This window comes from Silurus aristotelis (genome assembly GCF_946808225.1).
Source record: "Silurus aristotelis genome assembly, chromosome: 16".
Lineage (NCBI taxonomy): Eukaryota > Metazoa > Chordata > Actinopteri > Siluriformes > Siluridae > Silurus > Silurus aristotelis.
The window spans coordinates 1,478,974-1,501,916 of NC_139589.1; the positions used below are offsets into that span (position 1 = coordinate 1,478,974).

Genomic DNA, 22,943 nt, shown 5'->3' on the forward strand with positions numbered 1-22,943 from the left:
GAGATGGTTTGGACATGTGCAGAGAAGGGACATGAATTATATTGGTAGAAAAATGCTGAAGATGGAGCCACCAGGTAGGAGGAAAAGAGGAAGGCCAAGGAGGAGGTTCATGGATGTGGTGAGGGAAGACATGCAGGTAGTTGGTGTAAAAGAGGCAGATATAGAGGACAGGGTGGTATGGAGACGGATGATCCGCTGTGGCGACCCCTAATGGGAGCAGCCGAAAGAAAAAGAAGAAGAAGACAGAGTGTATTATAGAGTGTATATTAGAGTAGTATAGAGAGTGTATTATAGCGTATTAGAGAGTGTATTATAGAGTGTATATTAGAGTATTATAGAGTGTATAATAGAGTTGTATAGAGTGTATTATAGCGGATTACAGAGTGTATTATAGAGTGTATAATAGAGTATTATAGAGTGTATTATAGAGTATTACAGAGTGTATTATAGAGTGTATAATAGAGTAGTATAGAGTGTATTATAGAGTGTATATTAGAGTAATATAGAGTGTATTATAGCGTATTACAGAGTGTATTATAGAGTGTATATTAGAGTATTATAGAGTGTATAATAGAGTTGTATAGAGTGTATAATAGAGTATTATAGAGTGTATTATAGAGTATTACAGAGTGTATTATAGAGTGTATAATAGAGTAGTATAGAGTGTATTATAGAGTGTATATTAGAGTAATATAGAGTGTATTATAGCGTATTACAGAGTGTATTAAAGAGTGTATATTAGAGTAATATAGAGTGTATTATAGCGTATTACAGAGTGTATTATAGAGTGTATATTAGAGTAATATAGAGTGTATTATAGCGCATTACAGAGTGTATTATAGAGTGTATAATAGAGTATTATAGAGTGTATTATAGAGTATTACAGAGTGTATTATAGAGTGTATATTAGAGTAATATAGAGTGTATTATAGAGTATTACAGAGTGTATTATAGAGTGTATATTAGAGTAGTATAGAGAGTGCATTATAGAGTGTATAATAGAGAGTGTATAATAGAGTAGTATAGAGTGTATTATAGCGTATTACAGAGTGTATTATAGAGTGTATATTAGAGTATTATAGAGTGTATAATAGAGTTGTATAGAGTGTATTATAGCGGATTACAGAGTGTATTATAGAGTGTATATTAGAGTATTATAGAGTGTATAATAGAGTTGTATAGAGTGTAATATAGCGGATTACAGAGTGTATTATAGAGTGTATATTAGAGTAGTATAGAGTGTATTATAGAGTATTACAGAGTGTATTATAGAGTGTATAATAGAGTAGTATAGAGTGTATTATAGAGTGTATATTAGAGTATTATAGAGTGTATAATAGAGTTGTATAGAGTGTAATATAGCGGATTACAGAGTGTATTATAGAGTGTATATTAGAGTAGTATAGAGTGTATTATAGAGTATTACAGAGTGTATTATAGAGTGTATAATAGAGTAGTATAGAGTGTATTATAGAGTGTATATTAGAGTATTATAGAGTGTATAATAGAGTTGTATAGGGTGTATTATAGCGGATTACAGAGTGTATTATAGAGTGTATATTAAAGTATTATAGAGTGTATAATAGAGTTGTATAGAGTGTATTATAGCGGATTACAGAGTGTATTATAGAGTGTATATTAGAGTAGTATAGAGTGTATTATAGAGTATTACAAAGTGTATTATAGAGTGTATAATAGAGTAGTATAGAGTGTATTATAGAGTGTATATTAGAGTATTATAGAGTGTATAATAGAGTTGTATAGAGTGTATTATAGAGTATTACAGAGTGTATTATAGAGTGTATAATAGAGTAGTATAGAGTGTATTATAGAGTGTATATTAGAGTATTATAGAGTGTATAATAGAGTTGTATAGAGTGTATTATAGCGGATTACAGAGTGTATTATAGAGTGTATAATAGAGTAGTATAGAGTGTATTATAGAGTGTATATTAGAGTAATATAGAGTGTATTATAGAGTGTATAATAGTAGTATAGAGTGTATATTAGAGTAATATAGAGTGTATTATAGAGTGTATATTAGAGTAATATAGAGTGTATTATAGCGTATTACAGAGTGTATTATAGAGTGTATATTAGAGTAATATAGAGTTTATTATAGAGTATTACAGAGTGTATTATAGAGTGTATATTAGAGTAATATAGAGTGTATTATAGCGTATTACAGAGTGTATTATAGAGTGTATATTAGAGTAGTATAGAGTGTATTATAGCGTATTACAGAGTGTATTATAGAGTGTATAATAGAGTATTATAGAGTTTATTATAGAGTATTACAGAGTGTATTATAGAGTGTATATTAGAGTAATATAGAGTGTATAATAGAGTAGTATAGAGTGTATTATAGAGTGTATATTAGAGTAATATAGAGTGTATTATAGCGTATTACAGAGTGTATTATAGAGTGTATATTATAGTAATATAGAATGTATTATAGCGTATTACAGAGTGTATTATAGAGTGTATAATAGAGTATTATAGAGTGTATTATAGCGTATTACAGAGTGTATTATAGAGTGTATATTAGAGTAATATAGAATGTATTATAGCGTATTACAGAGTGTATTATAGAGTGTATAATAGAGTAATATAGAATGTATTATAGCGTATTACAGAGTGTATTATAGAGTGTATAATAGAGTATTATAGAGTGTATAATAGAGTATTATAGAGTGTATTATAGAGTATTACAGAGTGTATTATAGAGTATTACAGAGTGTATTATAGAGTGTATATTAGAGTAATATAGAGTGTATTATAGAGTATTACAGAGTGTATTATAGAGTATTACAGTGTATAAATGAAGATTAATGAACTGCAGGATCATGATGGAGGAGTGGAGAAAAACAGTGCACTCTTCCTGAAACACCATAGGATTTTCTCTTCAAGCCGGAGTGAGGGATTGATAAAGAGAATAAATACTGTAAACTGCAGAGTTTTCCTCGTTTCACTCCGTCTCTGAGATGTGACTCCCACCTTACTTCTGATGCGTGACTCTCACGCTGCCTCAGAGATGTGACTCTCACGACGCTTCTGAGATGTGAATCTCCAGTCCCCTGAGACATGACTCTCATGCCGCCTCAAAAACGTGACTCTCACAGCACCTCAGAGACGTGACTCTCACACTGTCTCAGTGACGTGACTCTCACAGCACTTTAGAGACGTGACTTTAACAGCACCTTAGAGACGTGACTCTCACAGCACCTTAGAGATGTGACTCTCACACCGCCTCAGTGACGTGGCTCTCACGCAGCCTTTGAGATTTGACTCTCACGCGGCCTCAGAGACGTGACTCTTATGCCACTTCTGAGATGTGACTCTCATGTCACCTCTGAGACGTGACTCTCCAGTCCCCTGAGACGTGACTTTCCAGTCCCCTGAGACGTGACTCTCATGCCGACTAAGAAAAGTGACTCTCCGTACTCTCGCTCCGTACTCTCACGCCACTTTTGAGACGTGACCATCACGCCGCCTCAGAGACCGTACTCTCACGCCACTTCTGAGACGTGACCCTACCGCCGCTTCAGAGACCGTACTCTCATGCCACTTCTGAGATGTGACTCTCACGCCGCCTCAGATACCGTACTCTCACGCTGCTTTTGAGACGTGACCCTCACGCTGCTTTAGAGACATGACTCTCATGTCACCTCTGAGACGTGACTTTCCAGTCCCCTGAGACGTGACTCTCATGCCGACTAAGAGAAGTGATTTCACACTGCCTCAGAAATGTGACTCTCACGCTGCCTCGCCACATTCTTTCAGTCTGTCAGTGTTCATGGTTTTCATAAACTTTCTTATTTCCTTCCCACCAAAACTCTCTCTCTCTCTCTCTCTCTCTCTCTCTCTCTCTCTCTCTCTCTTTCTCTCTCTCAGTAAAAAGCACCCAGACTTGATTCGATTTCACATCTTTATTCACTCGAGTCACGTGTGGCAGCAAGTGACAAACGGAGGACGTGTTAATCATGTAGAAGAGTTAAAGCACCACTGAAACATTGCTGGAAAGCAGTCAGAGGAAAGGAAGAAAAACGGCTGCACAAGAAAAGGAAAAGAGAAAGAGGAAATGGAAGTGAGAGAAAAAGTAATGAAAGAGTGTTTTCACTGTTTTCTCTTTCTTTCTTTCTTTCTTTCTTTCTTTCTTTCTTTCTTTCTTTCTTTCTTTCTTTCTTTCTTTCTTTCTTTCTTTCTTTCCTTCTTTTACTTTCATTCTTTTTCCTTTATAAATTTTTTCCTTGTCTTTGCTTCTCACTTTCACTCTTTCTTTATTTTCTTCATCTCGTTTTCGCTTGTCTTCCTTTTCTGTCCTTTCCTCCCTTTCTTTTTCTTTTCGTTCCCTTTGATTTATATTTTCTTTTCCCCTTTTTCTTTCTTTCTTTCTTTCTTTCTTTCTTTCTTTCTTTCTTTCTTTCTTTCTTTCTTTCTTTCTTGTGATTATGGAAGCTCTCTTTCTCTCTCTCTCTCTCTCTCTCTCTCTCTCTCTCTCTCTCTCTCTCTCTCTCTCTCTCTCTCTCTCTCTCTCTCTCCCCCTCTGTGAGCTGCATTGTTTTTTCTCTGCACTCTGTAGAACACAGACTTTTCTCCTGCATTGTTTGTTCACAGGAGGATTTTTTTTTTTCTGCCTGGATTGGTGGATTATCTGCCATTCTTCATGACTAATGCTCTCAGGTTGGGGCAGGTTGGATAGGGAGCGTCGATGGAAGCCATTTTCACCTCTCTCCAGAGATGTTTAATAGGGTTCAGCTCAGGGGACATTCAGACATTCCCTCTAGGACTCTGTCCCTAAGCCACTCCGGTGTGCTTAGTGTTTGTATGACCTTCAGCCCAATTTGAGGTCTTGAGTGCTGTGGAAGTTTTTATTGAGGAAATCTCTGTACTTTGCTCTTTTTAGATTTTCCTGAACACTGACCAGCTGCCACATTCCTGCTTCAGAAAAGAAAATCCACCCCACAGCACGATGCCTCCACCACCATGCAACATGCTTGTGCAAGTGATGAGCAGGGCCTGGTTTCCTCCAGACAGAACGTTCAGCATTGAGGCCGAACTGTTTCATCTTGGTTTTATCCAACCAGAAAAAAATGGATAGACATTTCTAGAATTCTGTTTTAACTTTGGCATTATGGGGGTACTGAGTGTAGATCCATTAGCGAAAAGATCAATCTGAATGATCAGGCTGCAACATAATAACATTGAAAGGGGTCTGAATACTTTCCGGATGCACTGTATATATATTTAATAGCAATCAGGAAACCTTCTTAAACAGAGCGACACAAACAAAACGGTTTACATGTACACAACGTGTTACTGGAAGGAATAACCGAGTGTTAAAGGCAGAATATTGCAGTCGACTGAGCGAAACCTGCTGAAAACCCACTATATCCGAGATACACAACTCGAACCTGCATTCCTGATCTTTAAAGTTTAAAACTAATATTAAAGTAGAAATCGTGGCAAACCTTTTTAATAGGAAAATCTGCTTTCATTCTTTTATAACTAAAAGTGCAAATAAGCTGCAAAGAGGTGGAACTTCCTTCTTTCTTTCCTTTCCTTCCTTTCCTTTTATTTCCTTTCCCTCCTCAATGCTGTTATACTCACTCCTCTGTTTAGCTCCATAGTTTGCTTCAAGTTTGCTTCAAGATTGCAATAAACCGAGCGAATCCTGTCAAACGTCTGGTTTATCCAAGATAAGCAACATTCCTGACCTTTGACCCCTTAGGTTTTAAGGCTATTTTTTGCTGACTGAATGCTCTGCTAGCTCTGAAATTAATGTAGACCCCTCAACTAAAGATAGAAAGACCCCAGAGGAGTGTGTTTGTCCTGGGGATGCAAGAGAGCGAAAGCCTTATTTACTGTGAGATATGGAAGAGTGTGTATGTGTGTAAATAAATAAATAAATAAATAAATAAAAGGCTGACCCTGTGCTCCTGATTCTCAAGAGCACTGGAAGTGTAAACGCTTAAATAAACACATCTTCTAGGTGAAGTAAAAAAAATTAAAACCCTGTTCCTGTAGAACGCCGTAATCGGTCGTGACGTCCATATTCATAACTCGCAAATGCATTAAAAAATTCATTAAGTTCATCTTTTGAGTGATTTACGATTAAAAACTCACTCCATCTGTTTGCCGCTTTTCTCGCCTTTCGGGTGCAGCAGGATTTCTGGCCCGTGTAACTCCACATATTATTTATTGTCATCAGGATTTCTATCATTATTGCACCTAATGGTCACACATGAGAACTGCAACAAGAGTATCTGGACACTCCACTTGTCCACCCATGTGTTTATCTTTGGATGCTGTAGCAGGACATTTTCCCCCTCAATGTAACTAGAAGAACCAAACATGTTCCAGCTTGACAATGTCTCTGTGCACAAAGCCAGCTCCATGAAAATTTGCTTTGCATGGGTTGGAGTGGAAGGTCTCCTCCTATAGAGCTCTAAACCCTGTTGAACACCTTTGGGATGAATGTGAACGCTGACTGCACCCCCAGACCTCCTCACCTTCTCACCTACATCACTACCTGACTTTAATAAACACACATGTGGATGAAAGAATCTCTACAAAATCTAGTGGAACATCACAGAAGAGTGGCGCTCATTATAAGAGTAAATGGAGACTAAACGAGGAATGGGATTTTCAAAAAGGAGCACATAGCAATCGTATAGTCAGGTGTCTACAGACTTTTGGCCACATGGTGTAAGAATTTGCGAACAAACATTTCTAAAAAATATGATGTTTGATTAATTAATAATTAGGCAAATGTTTCTTTCTGTCTTCCTTTCTAGCAGGAAAGTTTAAACAAAAGAAAAACCGAAATAATTAAATATTTTAAATAAAACAATGAATAATGTATCTTTGAATGCGTCACTCTTATTATTGTCCAGATGATGTGTGACGATTGTACTGTGTGCTGACTGCCCCATTTAGCTTCACAGTTATTATTGCACCTAGTGGTCAAACATCAGAACTGCAACAATCACTAATATATAGAGGCCCATTGAGGCAGGATTGAAGCTGCCCCAGTCTCACTGTATAAACAAGCAAAAGAGCAACAAAATGATCATCTGGCAAAATTAGTTTCAAAATACTCAGCAATTAGCAACTAATCAGGCAATATTTATTTTCCACTAATCCCTTACTTAAACCAGACGACTTCATTTATATTTCTATTTAATTAAAAGTATAAAATTCTTGGGGTTTTTTTTAACACCCACACACGCTCTCATCAGAACCGTAGGTTTACACTCGTAGTCTCGGCATCATTTCTTATTCAACAATTTTTTCATTTTTATAAAAAAAAAAACAAATTCAATGTGGTGAGAAACGGTATGATTTTCTGACATGTAGTGGAAACTTTTCCAACAATTAAAACATTTTGATAAAATACACAAACTTTATTTTATTAAAAAAATGTTGTGTTCAATATGGTAATTAAATTTTTTTTATATTTAATACATTTTATATTTAATAAATCTATTAATTTGGAGTGCAAAATGAGCAACACCTGATGCACCTTCTACTTTTTCTTATTATAAAAAATGACGTTGTTTTAAACATTAGAACGCCTCCACAACACCCAACATTATGTGTTTGCAAAAAAATTCCAGATCTATTCTTTATATTCTCCAGGGTTCGTCTCTTCCTGCGTTTTTCTCTTGTGTTTTTGCTCGAGAGAGAACGGACGTACCCTCGACACACCCGGTTGTAAACATATGAGCGAGAGAGCGTTGTTGAAGTCGTGTGCTATCGCTAGCCAAGGTTTCCTTTCTTCATATTCTGCTCAGAAAAAAAAAAACTCAGACATGCCAAGTGAAAACCAACTCCAGTCAAAAAAAAAAAAAAAAAAAAAAGATTTTTTTCTTTTTTAGAAATAAGTGAGAAAGGCGGAATAAATACAATATAGCCTCAGGAAGTCGGACACTCGAGTGGAGACGATGATGAAAAGAATGAGAGTTTTTGTGGACTTTTCTCTTTGTGGTGTGTGTGTGTGTGTGTGTGTGTGTGTGTGTGTGTGTGTGTGTGTGTGTGTGTGTGTGTGTAGTTTGAGAAGTTTCTCTCTTAACTTGGGCGTGAACAATTTTTGAACGATCCTAAAAATAAATCCAAGGCTGTGTTTAGGCTCAGGGTGGAAACGTGGACTTCTGAGTCTGAAGCAAGAGACAGACGTCTAGCCGATAGACAGACATCCAGACGTAGGTCTATCTCTGCATTCTGATACAAAGTTATTTAATCAGTGGAATAGAAAATCTGGGACGTCTATTTTTTGTTTGATTTTTCACAGGGCAAATGTGCAGATGACCGTCTGACCGTCCTCAGGAAGCTCCTTAAGCTCTGTGTTTAATTATAACCAGCACGGCCGCCAAACGGGATTCGAGTAATCACAACCAAATGTGGAGCAACACGGGGCAACAGCAGCAAAAAAAAGCAAAGCAAAGCGACACCGAATGGAGGAGGGGGACGGAACCTTTTGTCAGAACTTTTGGCACCAGGTTTTCCCACTTGCCTTTAAATAAATATCGCGTCAAGATCCTCCTCCTCCTCCTCCTCTTCCTCTTCTAAGATCATGACTCAAGTCCTAAAATAAACTAAGCACTCAGGAACAGAAGTCCAAAATACACCAGCAAGAAAAAAAAAAAAAAAGATATAAATATATTTATTTAAATAAAAATATATTTCCCAGCCAAGACGAGATCGAGGCAGCAGTGTCAACTTCCTGTCAACCTACACGTCCTGAAAAAACAACAAAAAAACAGGCAAGTCCAGGATCCAGGAGCTTAGGAACTTACCATCCTGTTGTGCTGTAGTCCGAAACGCCCAGACGGTCAGGGTGTGTCCGATAAATCATACAAGATTGGTCTCTCTAAATCGCAGCATGAGGCCTTAATCTTCCTCTCTCTTTCTCTCTCCTTCATGTAGTCTTTCTTTCCGATTTTCTTTCACACTCTTTCTATTTCCATGCAGTCGCTCTGAACCCCCCCCCTCTCCGACTTTTCCATTAACACACACGCCGTGGCCAAGTCCCTGCCCCTGAGCCTGGAGGAATTCCCTGGACTCTGCGTACGCCAGCCGCTATTTGCGTCTGCACGAGATCGAGACTTGCCACCGTGCAAAAGAAAAAAAGAAAGCAAGAAAAAACGGAGGGAGAAAGAGAGAAAAAAAGCTGAAATTCTGCACCAGTTACAGAGTTAAACCCCCCACCCCCCTCTTTTGCCCCAGTCAGATTTATATACAGGACACACATGTGGAGAGGCCAGGAAGGGGGGGGGGGGCTTTCTGTGACCCCTGTCTATATATATATATATATATATATATATATATATATATATATATATATATATATATATATATATATATATATTTATATGTGTGTGTGTGTGTGTGTGTGTGTGTGTGTGTGTGTGTGTCTGTGTGTTTGAGACAGAAAAAAGGTTCACCCCCCCCCACACACACACACACTTTCTCTCTCTCTTCTGTTTATTTGCCTGCAAAAGAAAAATCAGCCCAAAACAAAACCCCACGATCTTTTTCCTTTTTATTTTTCTCCTCACGAAAATTCGAAGACTGAAATATAAAAGTAATCACCTGATTCCATTTTAGGGTACGACATTACATAGTGTGTGTGTGTGTGTGTGTGTGTGTGTGTGTGTGTGTGTGTGTAGTAGTGCGATCTGATATTGTAAGAACGAAACATAGTCGTGATGAAAATCTTAATATTTTTAGTGTATTAAATTCTGGTTCGATGTAATATACATACTCTAAACTAGCAAAGCTGCTGTTCTGAGGACAGAGAGGCAGCAATTGTTCTTCGTGAGCTGCAGATGATGATCGAGGTCAAGCTGATGGTTGAAACAGAGCTGCCTGTGTCAGAGAAGGAGACGGAAAAGTCTGAGGAGGGAAAATTATTTTATCTGCATTTGGAACGTCGCTGTTTAACTTTTTGGAAATTAAAGAAACTTTTGGTTTGTGGATCTGAACGTTTGAGACAAGAGGCAGGGCACAATGGTTTAGAAGAATGCGCTTGAGCTGGAAGATGTGTACATGAGTGCGAGCAGACACACACACACACACACACACACAAACACAAACATATATACGAAACACACAAAGACAAAGCACACTCTGTTACTCAAATTTTCTGTCCTCGGGTCCAACACTTTTGTGAACTCCAGTTTGCCTTAAGCTTACTCTCTGACACACACACACACACACACACACACACACACACACACAAAATGCTATCTTGACGCCTGGAGGGCGGCGGGTCTCTGAACACTTGACACGTCACTAGCGACTATAATTGACAGTAGCTAAAAAAAAAGCTTGTTCATATTCTAGTCAGCTGTCACTGACTGTAAGAGTGTGTGTGTGTGTGTGTGTGTGTGTGTGTGTGTGTGTGTGTGTGTGTGTGTGTGTGTGTGTAGATATAGAATGCATATATTTTAAGAGTTAATAGAACACAGAGATGCCACGTTATAATAACATAGCATTCAGGATCCACCTCCTGGGTCCTAAAGCCTGCTGATTGTTGTGTAGCAGGTATGTGATTTTGGTAAAATATTCAAGACAGTAAAAAAAAAAAACCTGACGCCATTTTTACGACCTCTGCCTACCATCTCATGACACTGGACATCTGCTGTATCGTCACAGTCTCGTAGTTTTTGGTATGTTGAGATGCTTTTCGTCTCACCACGGCTGGATAGAGTGCTTGTTTAAGTCGCTCTTATTGCTAAGGTGGTTTGCACTTTGCCCTGCTGATTTTTTTATTCGTCTGTAATTCAAGCTGGAGACTCTTGAAATATTGAGATGCTTTTTGATATTTTCTATAAAGAGCAATTTTTGAATTTTCGTAGATTTTTTTCTAGTTGAGTCAAGTTTATTTCTATTGCGCTTTTCACAACAGACATTGTCTCAAAGCAGCTTTACAGAATTTAACAGTGAAGATGAATGGTGTGTGTTTATCCCTGATGGGCAGCCGTGGAGACTGTGGTAAGGAAAAACCCCCTTAGATGTTATGAGGAAGAAACCTTGAAAGGAACCAGACTCAAAAGGGGAACCCATCCTCATTTGGAGTGTGATTATAGTCTTTAAACAATCCAGAACAATGGAGAGTAAAAACTAACATGAGCACTGGAGTGTGTGATTATGAGTGATGATCTTTCTACAGTCTTCTACAGTCATTATGGTTATAAAACTAGAAGCTACTGAGCAACTCATAAAATAGCTCAATTTTTTGCGATCATCACAGATCCAACACCAGCGTCTCCATGCCAGAGCCTTTAAACACTCCAGGAGGTCCAAGTGTCCAAACTCTACATGAAGTGGGATCCAATTGGCACTGGTACGTCTCTAGATGGTTCAGGATGTTTGCAGGGTCGGCTCTACTTCTTTAAAGGTCTATTTTTCTCATCGATAAGGCGTTCCCAGTTACTGTGCATTGCACTGATGGTGTTTGTTTTTTGCACCATTTCCAATTATCTAGAGACCTTCAGAGAATCGGAAAACCAACCCATCCAGTCTATAATGCGGATTTTCAGAAAACCTCTTGTTTGTGTTTACTTTGCCACACAGGAAGTTATATATAAAATGTTTGCTCCCAACCTGTGGGGTACAATGCAAATGCCGAAGATGGAGAAGCCTCGGTAAATAGTCGTCATGTGCAATCGCTCAGATCAAATCCGCCTTCAAATGTCATCGGCTCAATACGGGTTTAGCACTAAGAACCCAGCGTGGAACTTTTCCAATACATGGAAGACAGGAGCTTGTTTTAACCGAACATCGTGAATGTCATGCTGTTATTTGAAAAATAGCTTTGGGAAAATAAGTGTGAAGAAAAGAAAATCATTTATTTACCAAGGAAACAAATGATGCGGTTTTTGTTCAACCTTTTTTGACTTCTTCTTTTTTTTCTCTTTTTTTCATTTTCTTCTTCTTCTTCTTCTTCTTCTCATTATTATTATTATTATTATTATTATTATATTTTTAATTACATTATGCATGGATTAAATGCAAGGTTTACAAATAAAATTTTAACATTTAAATACACAATATGGCCAAAATATTGGCAGTATAAGAATTCCTAACATGTGATTCTTCGTAGAATTGACACCAAAAAAGCTGGAGCCCTGAGATGTTATTGGTTGCAGTGGCATTACATTTTCTTTTCCCTTCAGCTAGAAGATCCAAACCTGTTCCAGCAAAACAGTGCCCTTGTGCACAAAGCCAGCTCCATAAAGATCTGCTTTACATGGGTTGGAGGGAAATATCTCCTGCTATAGAGCTCTGCTAACACCCTTGTGGCTGAAAGAATCTTCACAAAACATGTGGAACATCTTCCCAGAAGAGTGGATTTATTAACAGCAAATGTCGACTAAATGTGGAATTAGATTTCCAAAAAGCTCCTATCAATCATCTTATGGTGAGGTGTCCACAAACGTTTGTCCTTATAGTGTATAGTGTAACTTTCATTAAATAATGTCATTAAAGGAACCTTGTGAGAAACCAGACTCAAAAGGGAACCTCATCCTCAACACTGAATGTCCACTCATTACAATTCCATCATTATTACCGTGTGCAGTTATTGCCGATTAAATGCAACCTGTGGTTCTGAACCCTTGTAGAACACTGTTGATATTAATTAGAATCCAAATCCATCATCAAAATTCTTTCTCAGATCTCCTGAGAATCATTGAGAAGCTGGAGGATCTCCGCTCGCTTGCGTTCTCACCCGATTTGTGTTGATCCGCTGTACGTCGAGATCGTTAGCGAACGACTGGTGTCAAAAGTGACGATTACTTTCTGACCTACTTACGCAACTTTCCGCATCGTTTCCCAAACACATTTCCACGCAGTTCAAATCAACTCGTCTTGATTTCCCTTCGCTCTATGAGACGTCCCATCCTCCGTAATCTGCACCAAACCCGGCACTACAGAATTCCACCCAGCCTCTCGAAACGTTCTCGTAATTACTCCGCGTCACACTTTAGGACAATCAGCGCTTGATTGGAGTGAAAGACAGATTGTGAGCCTTTGGCTCCGGATCGGCCGTGAAGGCAGCGGATTACACGGTGCGACGCGAGACTGAACGACGCCCATCATTTTCATCTCATAAGTTTAATCACTCTGTGCTGAAGCAGAGATGCATTTTATTCTGCTGACAAAACATTACACAAAGAGTCTCAGATAGTTCCTGTGGAAGGTTGGACTGGCTGAAGTTGATGCTGATTAGAAGTTAGGAAAAACATTATACCCTGCCTATCTCCTACTCTCCCAATACCCTCCTGGAGTTTATGTGCTTTGGGGGGAAGGAGTAGTTTGTACAAGAAGCATTTTGTCTTCTATCTGATGTAAGATTTGTACAGGAAACTACACTATATGGACAAAAGTACTGAGACACCTCACTCTTCTGCTCATATGTGGTTCTTTCATAAACTTTTCTCACAAAGTCAGATCTACACAGTTGTATCAGATGTCTTGGGATGCAGGAGCATGAAATGTTCCCTTCACTTGAACTAGGAGATCCAAACCTGTTTCAGAATGATGAAACAATGCCCCTGTGCACAAAGCCAGCTCCATGAAGATACACTTTACACGGGCTTGAGTGGAAGATCTCCTGCTATAGAGAGCCAACTCTATTAAACACCTTTGGGATGAATCACCCCTTCAGTACCTGACTTTACTAACACTAGTGTACACTTTATTGTCATAAGTTTGCGGACACCTGGTTCTAAGTATCATATGTGCTTTTTGAGCATCACATTTAGTCTTTCAATTCCATCTACTCTTCTGGGAAGATGTTCCACTGGATTCTGGAGTCTGCTTGTGGAGATTTCTGTGGAGATTCATTCAGCTTCAAGGGTGTTTGTAAAGTCAGGTGCGGATGTAGGTGAGAAGGTGAGGAGGCCTGGGGTTTAGTCAGTGTTCACATTCATCCCAAAGGTGTTCAGTAGGGTTGGAGCTCTATAGCAGGAGATCTTTTACCAAATCCAACCCATGGGAAGCAGATCTGGAGTTGTGCAAGTGCATTGTCATGCTGGAACAGGTTTGGATCTCCTACTGTAGTGAAGGGGAAATTTCATGCTGCATCCAAAGACGTCCTGCAGAATTGTGTGCATGTGACTTTGTGGTAACAGTTGGAAGAACCACATATGGCTGGAAAAGTCTGGGTACTTTTCATTCAGAAAACTTACATTTGAATTTCCGAATGATAATTAAATAATTATAATACTAATAACTAATGCGTTTTCTATAATCCTTTCAATAAGAGTTTTCTGTATTTGTTGTATCATGTGGAGTTTATTTTATTGTGTGAACCCGGACTTTGTTGCCCCAATATCTTTCCAAAATCTGCTCCTCCAAGTTCCTCCCACAACCCATCAAACAGGGAGGGTGGAGTATAAATCGTGCTTCCTTCTGAGACACGTGAAATCAGTTGAACTGCTGCTTATATATATTCACAATCTTCACCGAACATGCAGTGAAGAATGACGTATTACGATGGGGTTAAAACCGCGGGGTTGGATCCGCTCATGTTCTCGCCACAGCTTCTCATCGAACGACTCGCTTTTCTGAAATGTAGTAGGGTAAAAAGCCAAATATTACCGATTAAAATGTCTTAAATTAAAGGTTTCCTCGAAAAATTAAAATCCGCTGATGAAGTACAGAAAGTTGAAAAATGGACGTATGTACAGTAACGTAATAAATCCGTAATAAAAAACTACTGTCCATCCCCGAGGTCACAGGTTCAGTGTTAATTCATAATGCAAGAAAGGAAATCCTGCTCGAGACTCCAATCCATTACAGGAAACCTCATAGACACTTTGAAAGACACATTAAAATGCATATATAAAACTCTAATGCATAACATTAAACGTAGCTCATTTTATTTATTTATTTATTTTTTGCTAGTTTGCTAGGAAGAGTCTGGGATGTGACACTGCAGGATCCATGAGTAAGATTTGTACAGATTGGTCTTTGTGCTGCGCGAGCAGAGCTTAACTTTAATCAGCACGGTGAATCTTTAATGTCCACGCTTCGCTACGCATAAAAGGTCCGCCCTGGTACGAATGATTAGGTCCAATCTTCTAACTCGTGATAGTGATAAGACTCGGTGTCTGCACACTTGAAAGAAATGTGTGTGAAAGACCTGCTACCTGCAGAGGTGTGTTTGTGGAGAAAAAAAAAAAAATTATATATAAATATATATATTCACAGTATCCCACAAAAGTAAGTGCACCCCTCGCATTTCAACAACCATTCCAATATCTTCTAAGGGACAATACTATAGAAATGAAATTATTTGGATTATATTATCCTCTAAAAATAACTTAAGATACAGCCATTATTATCTAAATAACTGGCAACAAAAGTGAGAACACCCTCAGTGATAACAGCTGTATGTCATGTCACCAGGCAAAGTCCCATGTCCTCTTCATCATGTTTATGTTTTTGTCTGCTTGACAGGACCATACAAATTTGTGTATCTTGTATTTGAGCAGTATAAATTTGGATCTTTGAGTCCAATTCTCTCATACTGACCACTAGATGTTCCACATGGCACCTCATGGTAAAGACTCTCTGAGGATTTGAGAATTAGAATTGTTGCTCTGCTACATGATTGCTGCAGCATTGCTTTAGAGGTTGCAGAAGCGAAAGATCCGCTTGTCAGTGTTCAGGCCGTACGCCGCACACTTCAACAAGTCGGTTTGCAGGCCGTCGTTCCAAAAGGAAGCCCTCTTCTGAAGCTGCTTACAAGAAAACCTGCAAACAGTTTGCTAAAGAAAACTGTCCAAGAGAATGGATTACTGGAAACATGCCCTGTGGTCTGGTGAGACTAAGATAAACTTGTTTGACTCACCAAGAAACCAAGAACCAAGAAAATTTTGTCTTGCCTACAGTCAAGCATGGTGGTGGTAGCATCATGGTCTGGGGCTGCTTGAGTACTGGTGAGCTGCGGTTCATTAAAGAAAACACAGATTCCAACATGTACTGTAACATTCTGAAGCAGAACATGATGCCCTCCCTTCAGAAACCAGGCTGAACAGCAGTTTTCCAATATAATAACGACCCAAAACACACCACCAAGATGATCTTGCTGAGGAGGCTGAACGTGATGAAGTGGCCAAGAATGTCTCCAGACCTGAACCACTTTTGAGCACCTGTGAGGATCATTAAGCGGAAGTTGGAGAAGCTCCATGTGTCGAACATCCAGCAGCTCCATGATGTCATTATGGAGGAGTGGAAGAGGATCCCAGCAACAACCTGTGCAGCTCTGGTGAATTCCAGGCCCAGGAGGATAAAGGCAGTGCTACATAACACTAGTGGTCACACAAAATATCAACACTTTAGACACAGTTTTGACATGTTTACTGAGGGTGTACACACTTTTGTTGCCAGTTATCTAGACAATAATGGCTGTTGAGTTATTTTCAGAGGACAGTAAATCTGTACTGATACACAAACTGCACACTGATACTCCAAAATATATACAAGTATCATTTCTATAGTATTGTCCCTTGAGAACATCTAATAAAATGTAAATGAATGATCATTTTTGTGAGATACTGAATATAGATATCATGGACAAGGGCATTATGGATAATGTAGAACAGCAGACTGAAGTGTCCGCAGTTCTAAATGTCCAGTTTATAGGCTATAAGCTATAACTCAGGCTAGCGTATAAAAAAATGGTAAATGCTCACAATCAATATTAGGTCTGCTATGACAAATGAGATCAAACCAGGATTTGCTGTACCTTAGGAATACACTGGGAGCAGAAGGAGTCATTTTTTTATGGATGGTTTTACTTACGATGGTTTTACTTACGATGTTTCGATCCTACAATATCAATACCGATACCAAATAATTGCAAAAATATTGTACCTTTCGAGCTGCAGGCGAATGTAACAGCCTACGCTCTGACCTGCTCTAGCGCACCAACGCTCGTCCATATGCCCGCTGTGACGTACATACCACCTGACCTTTCCTGCCATATGTGGTTCTTCTCCAATCTGTTACCACAATGCTGAAGGCACACAATTGCCTAGGACTAGAACTAGTTTTGACTTTCTAGTTTTGATGGGATCATCAGAACACTTTTCCATCGTAAGTCTACCTGTATACAATATACTATTGGATATTCATTTTTATTCCTACCATATAAATATTTAATACATGTTACATTTGATAGAAAGAAATTAAACTCTTCCTGTCTTTAGTTGAATAAAAAACCTGCCTTGGATTCTTTGAACTATATTTACGCTTTCCTTGCGTAAATATTCACTTGTGTGTGTGTGTGTGTGTGTGTGTGTGTGTGTGTGTGTGTGTGTGTGTGTGTGTGTGTGTGTATATATATATATATATATATATATATATATATATATATAAAATGATTTGATCTCTAATATGTCTCTGTTTGAAGATCTGCTTATTGAAATGTAATTCGTTGCAGGACATTGCACACATTTATACACCAAATAACTAAACGGCACACTTTTGGCACAAGACATATGAAGGGAATCCATGTGGCTATAAGTAGAACATCTGGAACTCTGATAGAGTGACCAGAAAACTATCACAGTCTGAAATTTAAGTTTTTCAAGGACATCGAGGTCAATTTTCTGTACAAACGCTTTACCTTTACAAACACCCAAATCTGTAAACAATATAAAGACAACTCGGTCTGCATTAGCATTCCAGGAAAAACGTTTGCTTCTCTGGTGGCATTTAGTGCAAAGTTTGTGATTTATGCATCGACTTCAGGACTTTCCATCGCACCGCAAGGTCAATGTTATGCAAACTGACCAAACATTGCTTCTCAAGTTATTTTCGATGCCTCGCCGTGCAAAGCGTCCATTTTCATCAGCGCCGAAAGCTTCCAGAGAGCCGATTTGATATGGGGTGCTGTCATAATCCCTCAATGATATACATTCTGGCAGCGAGATTACTTCGCTTTTATCTGCCGAGGTGCATAAATCCGGTCTCTGGGCGACAAAAACGACAGCAGCAGGGTATGATTATTGCGCTAATACAATTTTCCTTGTGATTCCTATTAAAGCCCTGGCACCTGTCGGATCATCCTCGAATCCTTGGACTTGAAACTTACAAAAACCTCACCCTCAACCTTTTCTCTCCTGTCCTCACCTCCCTCACCTCGTCTGCTACTGCTACAGCGAAAGCGTTTGGGCAACAACAAACACAATGAGAAAAAAATAGATGCTTTTCAGTTTTGTTTCTACAACCCCCCTCCCCCCTTCCATGTATTTATCTTTATTTTCACGCCTGCCGTTTACTTGTAGCTGACTGCGATTTGAAATCACACCCTGACTCCAAATCCTCTGGCATTTGGCCAATAATAGTTTTTGCTTCATGGACTGCTGTCACAGGTTTCGTATACTTCGCTGAGATTTTTCGTGCAGCGTGATGGAGATGGTGAAGGATTCTGTGAGCTCTGTTTTGGGTCAATCAACAAACCAGTCAGAATAGCAACCTGTGCTACATAAATAGCCTCCTCTTTCTGTTTCAGGGAAAACTGACCTCGTATTTCTTTTGATCAATCACCAAACTTCAAGCACACCTTATTGTTTACGAGTTTGGGTTGATGAAGGTTTTTTTTGGAATCACGGTGGCAGATTTGCACCAAATTTATTCCGACTTGTACAATTAAAGTGCTCCGATAATGTTGCTGGAGATAATTCTACTTGACGGAGAAGTTCGACGGTTTTTCAAGGCAAGTTAGAAATTATGCTAACGTTCATCCAATTAAATCCCTTCCTCGCTCTTCTTTCTGCAATTTGATTACATTTGTTAATGCCGGATCAGGTAATATTTCACAATGCTTTTTTCTTTCTTGTAAGTCTACATGGACTGTGAATCTGATTTTCTCCTTTATCACCAGATTTCCAGGTTGTGTGCAAAAGAGATTTCAGGTCCAGAAAGACTGCGGTTTGCAAAACTGTTCTGTACAGACAGAAGTGAACTTTACACCTATCATACGAGGTGGAATCAAAAGGTTTGAGACTAACGGTGTAACTGGTGCTATTCTGACACACATGCGTTACCAAGTCTATGATTTTATCACAGACACCAAATTAAAACAAAGAGCAAACGTGAAATTCTGCATGAAACTGGGCAAATCTGCCACAGAGACATACGCATGACATATGCTTTATCAGTGGCCGGCCGTGCGTTTGGTACCTGGGCCTTCAGTGGGGACTTACCCGACTTAATCCACCTTTTAATACCACCACTATCACGCTGCAATTATAGAAACCATCAATACTATATAAAAATGCAATATACAAACATATATATAAACAATGCATGACATTGCAACCTCCAAACCTCTACACTACAACCACAACTGTGCCACCTACATCATCTGGAGCGCTTCAGAATCATGACAAATCATGATTTAATGACAAAAACATTAGAAATTGTAATAAAATACAACCTATTTACCAGAGATGCATACTCATAATGCATACTCATAATTTGCACCTCTCCCCAGAGGCTGTAATCCAGTGGTACGGCTCGTATTTACTGGTCTGGAAGTGGTGATCAAACCCCTTCTTGGGCTGAGACACGCTAGCTAGCTTCAGGGGTAACCTCTCCTCACTATGTCTAGCTTTTCTTGAAAATTTATTTTTCAGAGACCATTCTTCCTCCGTAGGCATAAAAAAGTCTAACTCGGATGTATTAATGTGTGCAGCGCTACACACGTGTTTTACCAGTCGAACTTGGCAGTAACAATTTCCCTCTGACCAACCAATCAGAGGACACTTTGCTGAGCCAGCTGGTGCCCTGTGAGGCGAATATGAAATCTGATTGGTTAAAGAAACAGGCCCGTTAGTAATATTCTTAATGGTCGAAGAGCCTGCAGGCTGCATTCTGAAGGCTCTGAGCAGATTAGATTGACATGGCAGCACATAGAGGCTGAAATCTGATTGGACAAAAAATCTAACATCCACATACACGTACAGGAAGCAGTGCAGCCGAGAGAAACGCTACAAAATGAAGAGAATAAACTGTTGGGAATAAATTAATACAATTTCATGGAACAAATATTAAAATGTAGGTCAGTGCTTCTGATAGTGTTTAGGCCAGCAGAGAAGGCTTTGCTTTCCCTGACGGCCCACCAGTGCGCTTTACATACAGCGACGCTGTGACGAGTTGTTTGAGGTGTTTCGAGCAGCACGTCAAGAGCTGAAGAACATCGCTGGAAGACGACAAGAGATCAGCAAGGTCCTCGATGAGCTTAACCCCCTAAAATGTCGAAATTGTTCAGCAACTCGTGCATGATACTTGTCGGAGATCAATCCACATGATCACACTTCCAAACCCACCCTACTCACCAGATTTGGCTTCTGCAGACTGCAGATAAAGATCCATATTCAAGGTAGCTGTTTTAACACTGTTGCTGATCTCTAGCGCTCAAGGCGTTCAAGGACCTGGGGCTCACAAGTGGACCTCACAGAAGGGTTGGAGATGCCCTCGTCCCTTTCGCCTACCTCACCTGCCCGGTCCAGCAGCTGATTGCAAGGTTCGCACTCCACTCAAAGTGTGGCTGCCTTTAAAAAACCTTTTCTTCTGGGGTTTTCTCCAGGACATTTGTGAACCCTGCGGGCTGGTCCACCCTGCTGACCTTTGTCAGAGTCTATAGCCCTGACCTCAGTGTCACTCCTGGCCCTTCTGTCCTTTGCCCTAGCGTTGCTGTCTGGCTTAATTGGACGCAGCTTGAGTTCCTGAAGGGGAACATCTTCAGGTTACATATGTAACCATGGGTCCTGCACATTACCCAGATCTACTCAACCTTACTGAAGAGCTTCTGGATGAATTGAAACTGTAGCTTCCTGAAAATCCCAACATCTATACCTGATCTTATTAATGTTCTTGATATATGGTATTTAAAACTTCAAAAAAAAGATTTGCAACCCATCAGAAGCCAAATTTCTGTTTCTTGCTCGTGGATAGAAGGTGATCAGTTTATACTCAGCACAATTATGAGACCACTAAGAACAAGAATGGAATGTTCGAGCTCAGTGAGGTGGTCAGGGTGATGCAGTAACATTAAACAATCTGTACTTCTGATCTGAGAAACTCCCATGGTTTGGCAATATACAGTAACTTCTAAAAAAAAAAAACCAGACAACAGCTTTTTTTTTATCATTAACCAGGTTCAGATTCTGCATCACTTCCTAAGCAGTGACTACAGTTCCAACTGTGTGTCATTCAGAATGGGAGACACTTTGTTTGAACTCAGTTTGGCAGAGGCAAACACTGTTTTGTTGGTTTTTTTTCTCTTCTACTCGAGCAGGATCCTCGGAGAACCGGCTCTGAAAAATGTCTCAGGGAGAATTGTGCTTCTGTTTGTGCAAACCTGCCACCTCCCAGTAGAGTTCGGCTCAAGCCTGGCGTGCACACAATAGATACCCTGACCTTAGAGCCCATTCAAACGCTTAATCTTGAGATGCAGGGGTTGAGTGGATGCATCACAGATTTTGCATAAAGGTCAAATAGCTAGTTAATCCACTGCTGGGTTCCAGTGAGGGTCTTAAAAACACACTTCTGTGAATCCATGTCCTTTGTGTTGGACCCAGTTTTTTTTCCCCCCAGAAATGCACTGGATTACATCAAGGTTTGTAATTGTATTTAACCTTCTCTGCTGCAGAACACAAATGCTGCTGGTTTGCATGCAATGGTGACTTCATTAGATCTCTTTTACAAGTGCATCACTTTGAAAGATTCTTCTGCTTTTAAATGTCATTAATACAGAATAATGTTTATAGGAATGATTCACTTTTTTCCCCCAGTTTAGAGCAGAAATTCGAAACTTGGCAACGGACTTTCCTGCCATGTAATTCACATAGAGTGTAGTGTAAATCCAGCCCCTATGGACCTCTATTTATTATTACTTGTTGCATCTCAGATAATTGCCCACAAGGTGTAATAATAACTCTCAGGCTGCAGAAGACTTGAAGCGAATATGGGTGGCAACCGGATATTCTTAGTTTCAAGGTGACGATACAGATGCTATTCTGAAATAAATTACACATGCTTATGAAGTAGTTTTCAAAGACACAATGAGACATTGATAAATATATATTACTTTTATTAAGTAGATTTTTCTGGTATCAGTACCCCAGCCCATTAGTCCCCTGGTGGTCTAGTGGTTAAGATGCAGCGCTCCCACCGCTGCGACCCGGGTTCGATTCCCGGTCAGGGAACCATCCCCAGCCACTCTTAGTGCCGGTCCCAAGCCCGGATAAATTGGGGAGGGTTGCGTTAGGAAGGGCATCCAGCGTAAAACATGTGCCAAATCAAACGTGCGGAGGATCCCCTGTGGCGACCCCTAACGGGAGAAGCCGAAAAGAAATCCATCCAGTACCCCAGCCCATTAACTGACTCTCACACACCACAGTAGGGTAGTTTACAAAGCTCACAATGAGCAGGCAGAAGGCAACAAGAACTTTGGGGTTTACGTGGATGACACAGAGGAAGTCAGTGATGTAAACATGACTGAGAACAGAGACGTTCCTGATCATCTGATCATCATCATCTTTTCTCTACTTGTGTTTTATATGGTTACATGGATACATTCATTAGTTAATAAAATTTTTTATTCGTTTTTATTAATATTTTAATATGATGTGAGGTAGAGACCTGAATGGGACGAATTTTTCATGAACATGGTAATGAACAAAAAACTTTCCAGAACATAGAACATCAAATGAAACAATATAAACATTTTAAAAAGGACACGATTTTGTTGTGTTGTTTGTTCCTTTCAGGACATTGTGCCTCGTTGTGCGTCAGTAGTTACCGCACATGAACCGCGTGAGAGTTCGCTTCCGACCTCGTGTCTGTAAATTTTCTTTTATTGCAGTTGCCATTGTTGCTTTTGTGCAGTAGATACATAACACATTATTAGTTTTTAG

The 22,943-nt window shown here is 39.4% G+C and overlaps 1 protein-coding gene across 4 annotated transcripts in view; it reads right to left on the reverse strand.

Annotated features, from left to right (window-relative positions):
• The window catches only part of sgcd (sarcoglycan, delta (dystrophin-associated glycoprotein)), a 171,171-nt gene that overhangs the window by 76,911 nt on the left and 71,317 nt on the right, over positions 1 to 22,943 (reverse strand). Inside the window, exon 1 of one of the 4 annotated variants that reach the window (XM_083564418.1) lies at positions 8,799 to 9,211. The exons of the other annotated variants lie outside the window; for them this stretch is intronic. Coding sequence (XP_083420544.1) covers positions 8,799 to 8,801 — 3 coding nt within the window. The 5' untranslated portion in view covers positions 8,802 to 9,211. Of the gene's footprint in view, positions 1 to 8,798; positions 9,212 to 22,943 lie in introns of those variants that run through there. 4 annotated transcript variants of the gene reach the window in all.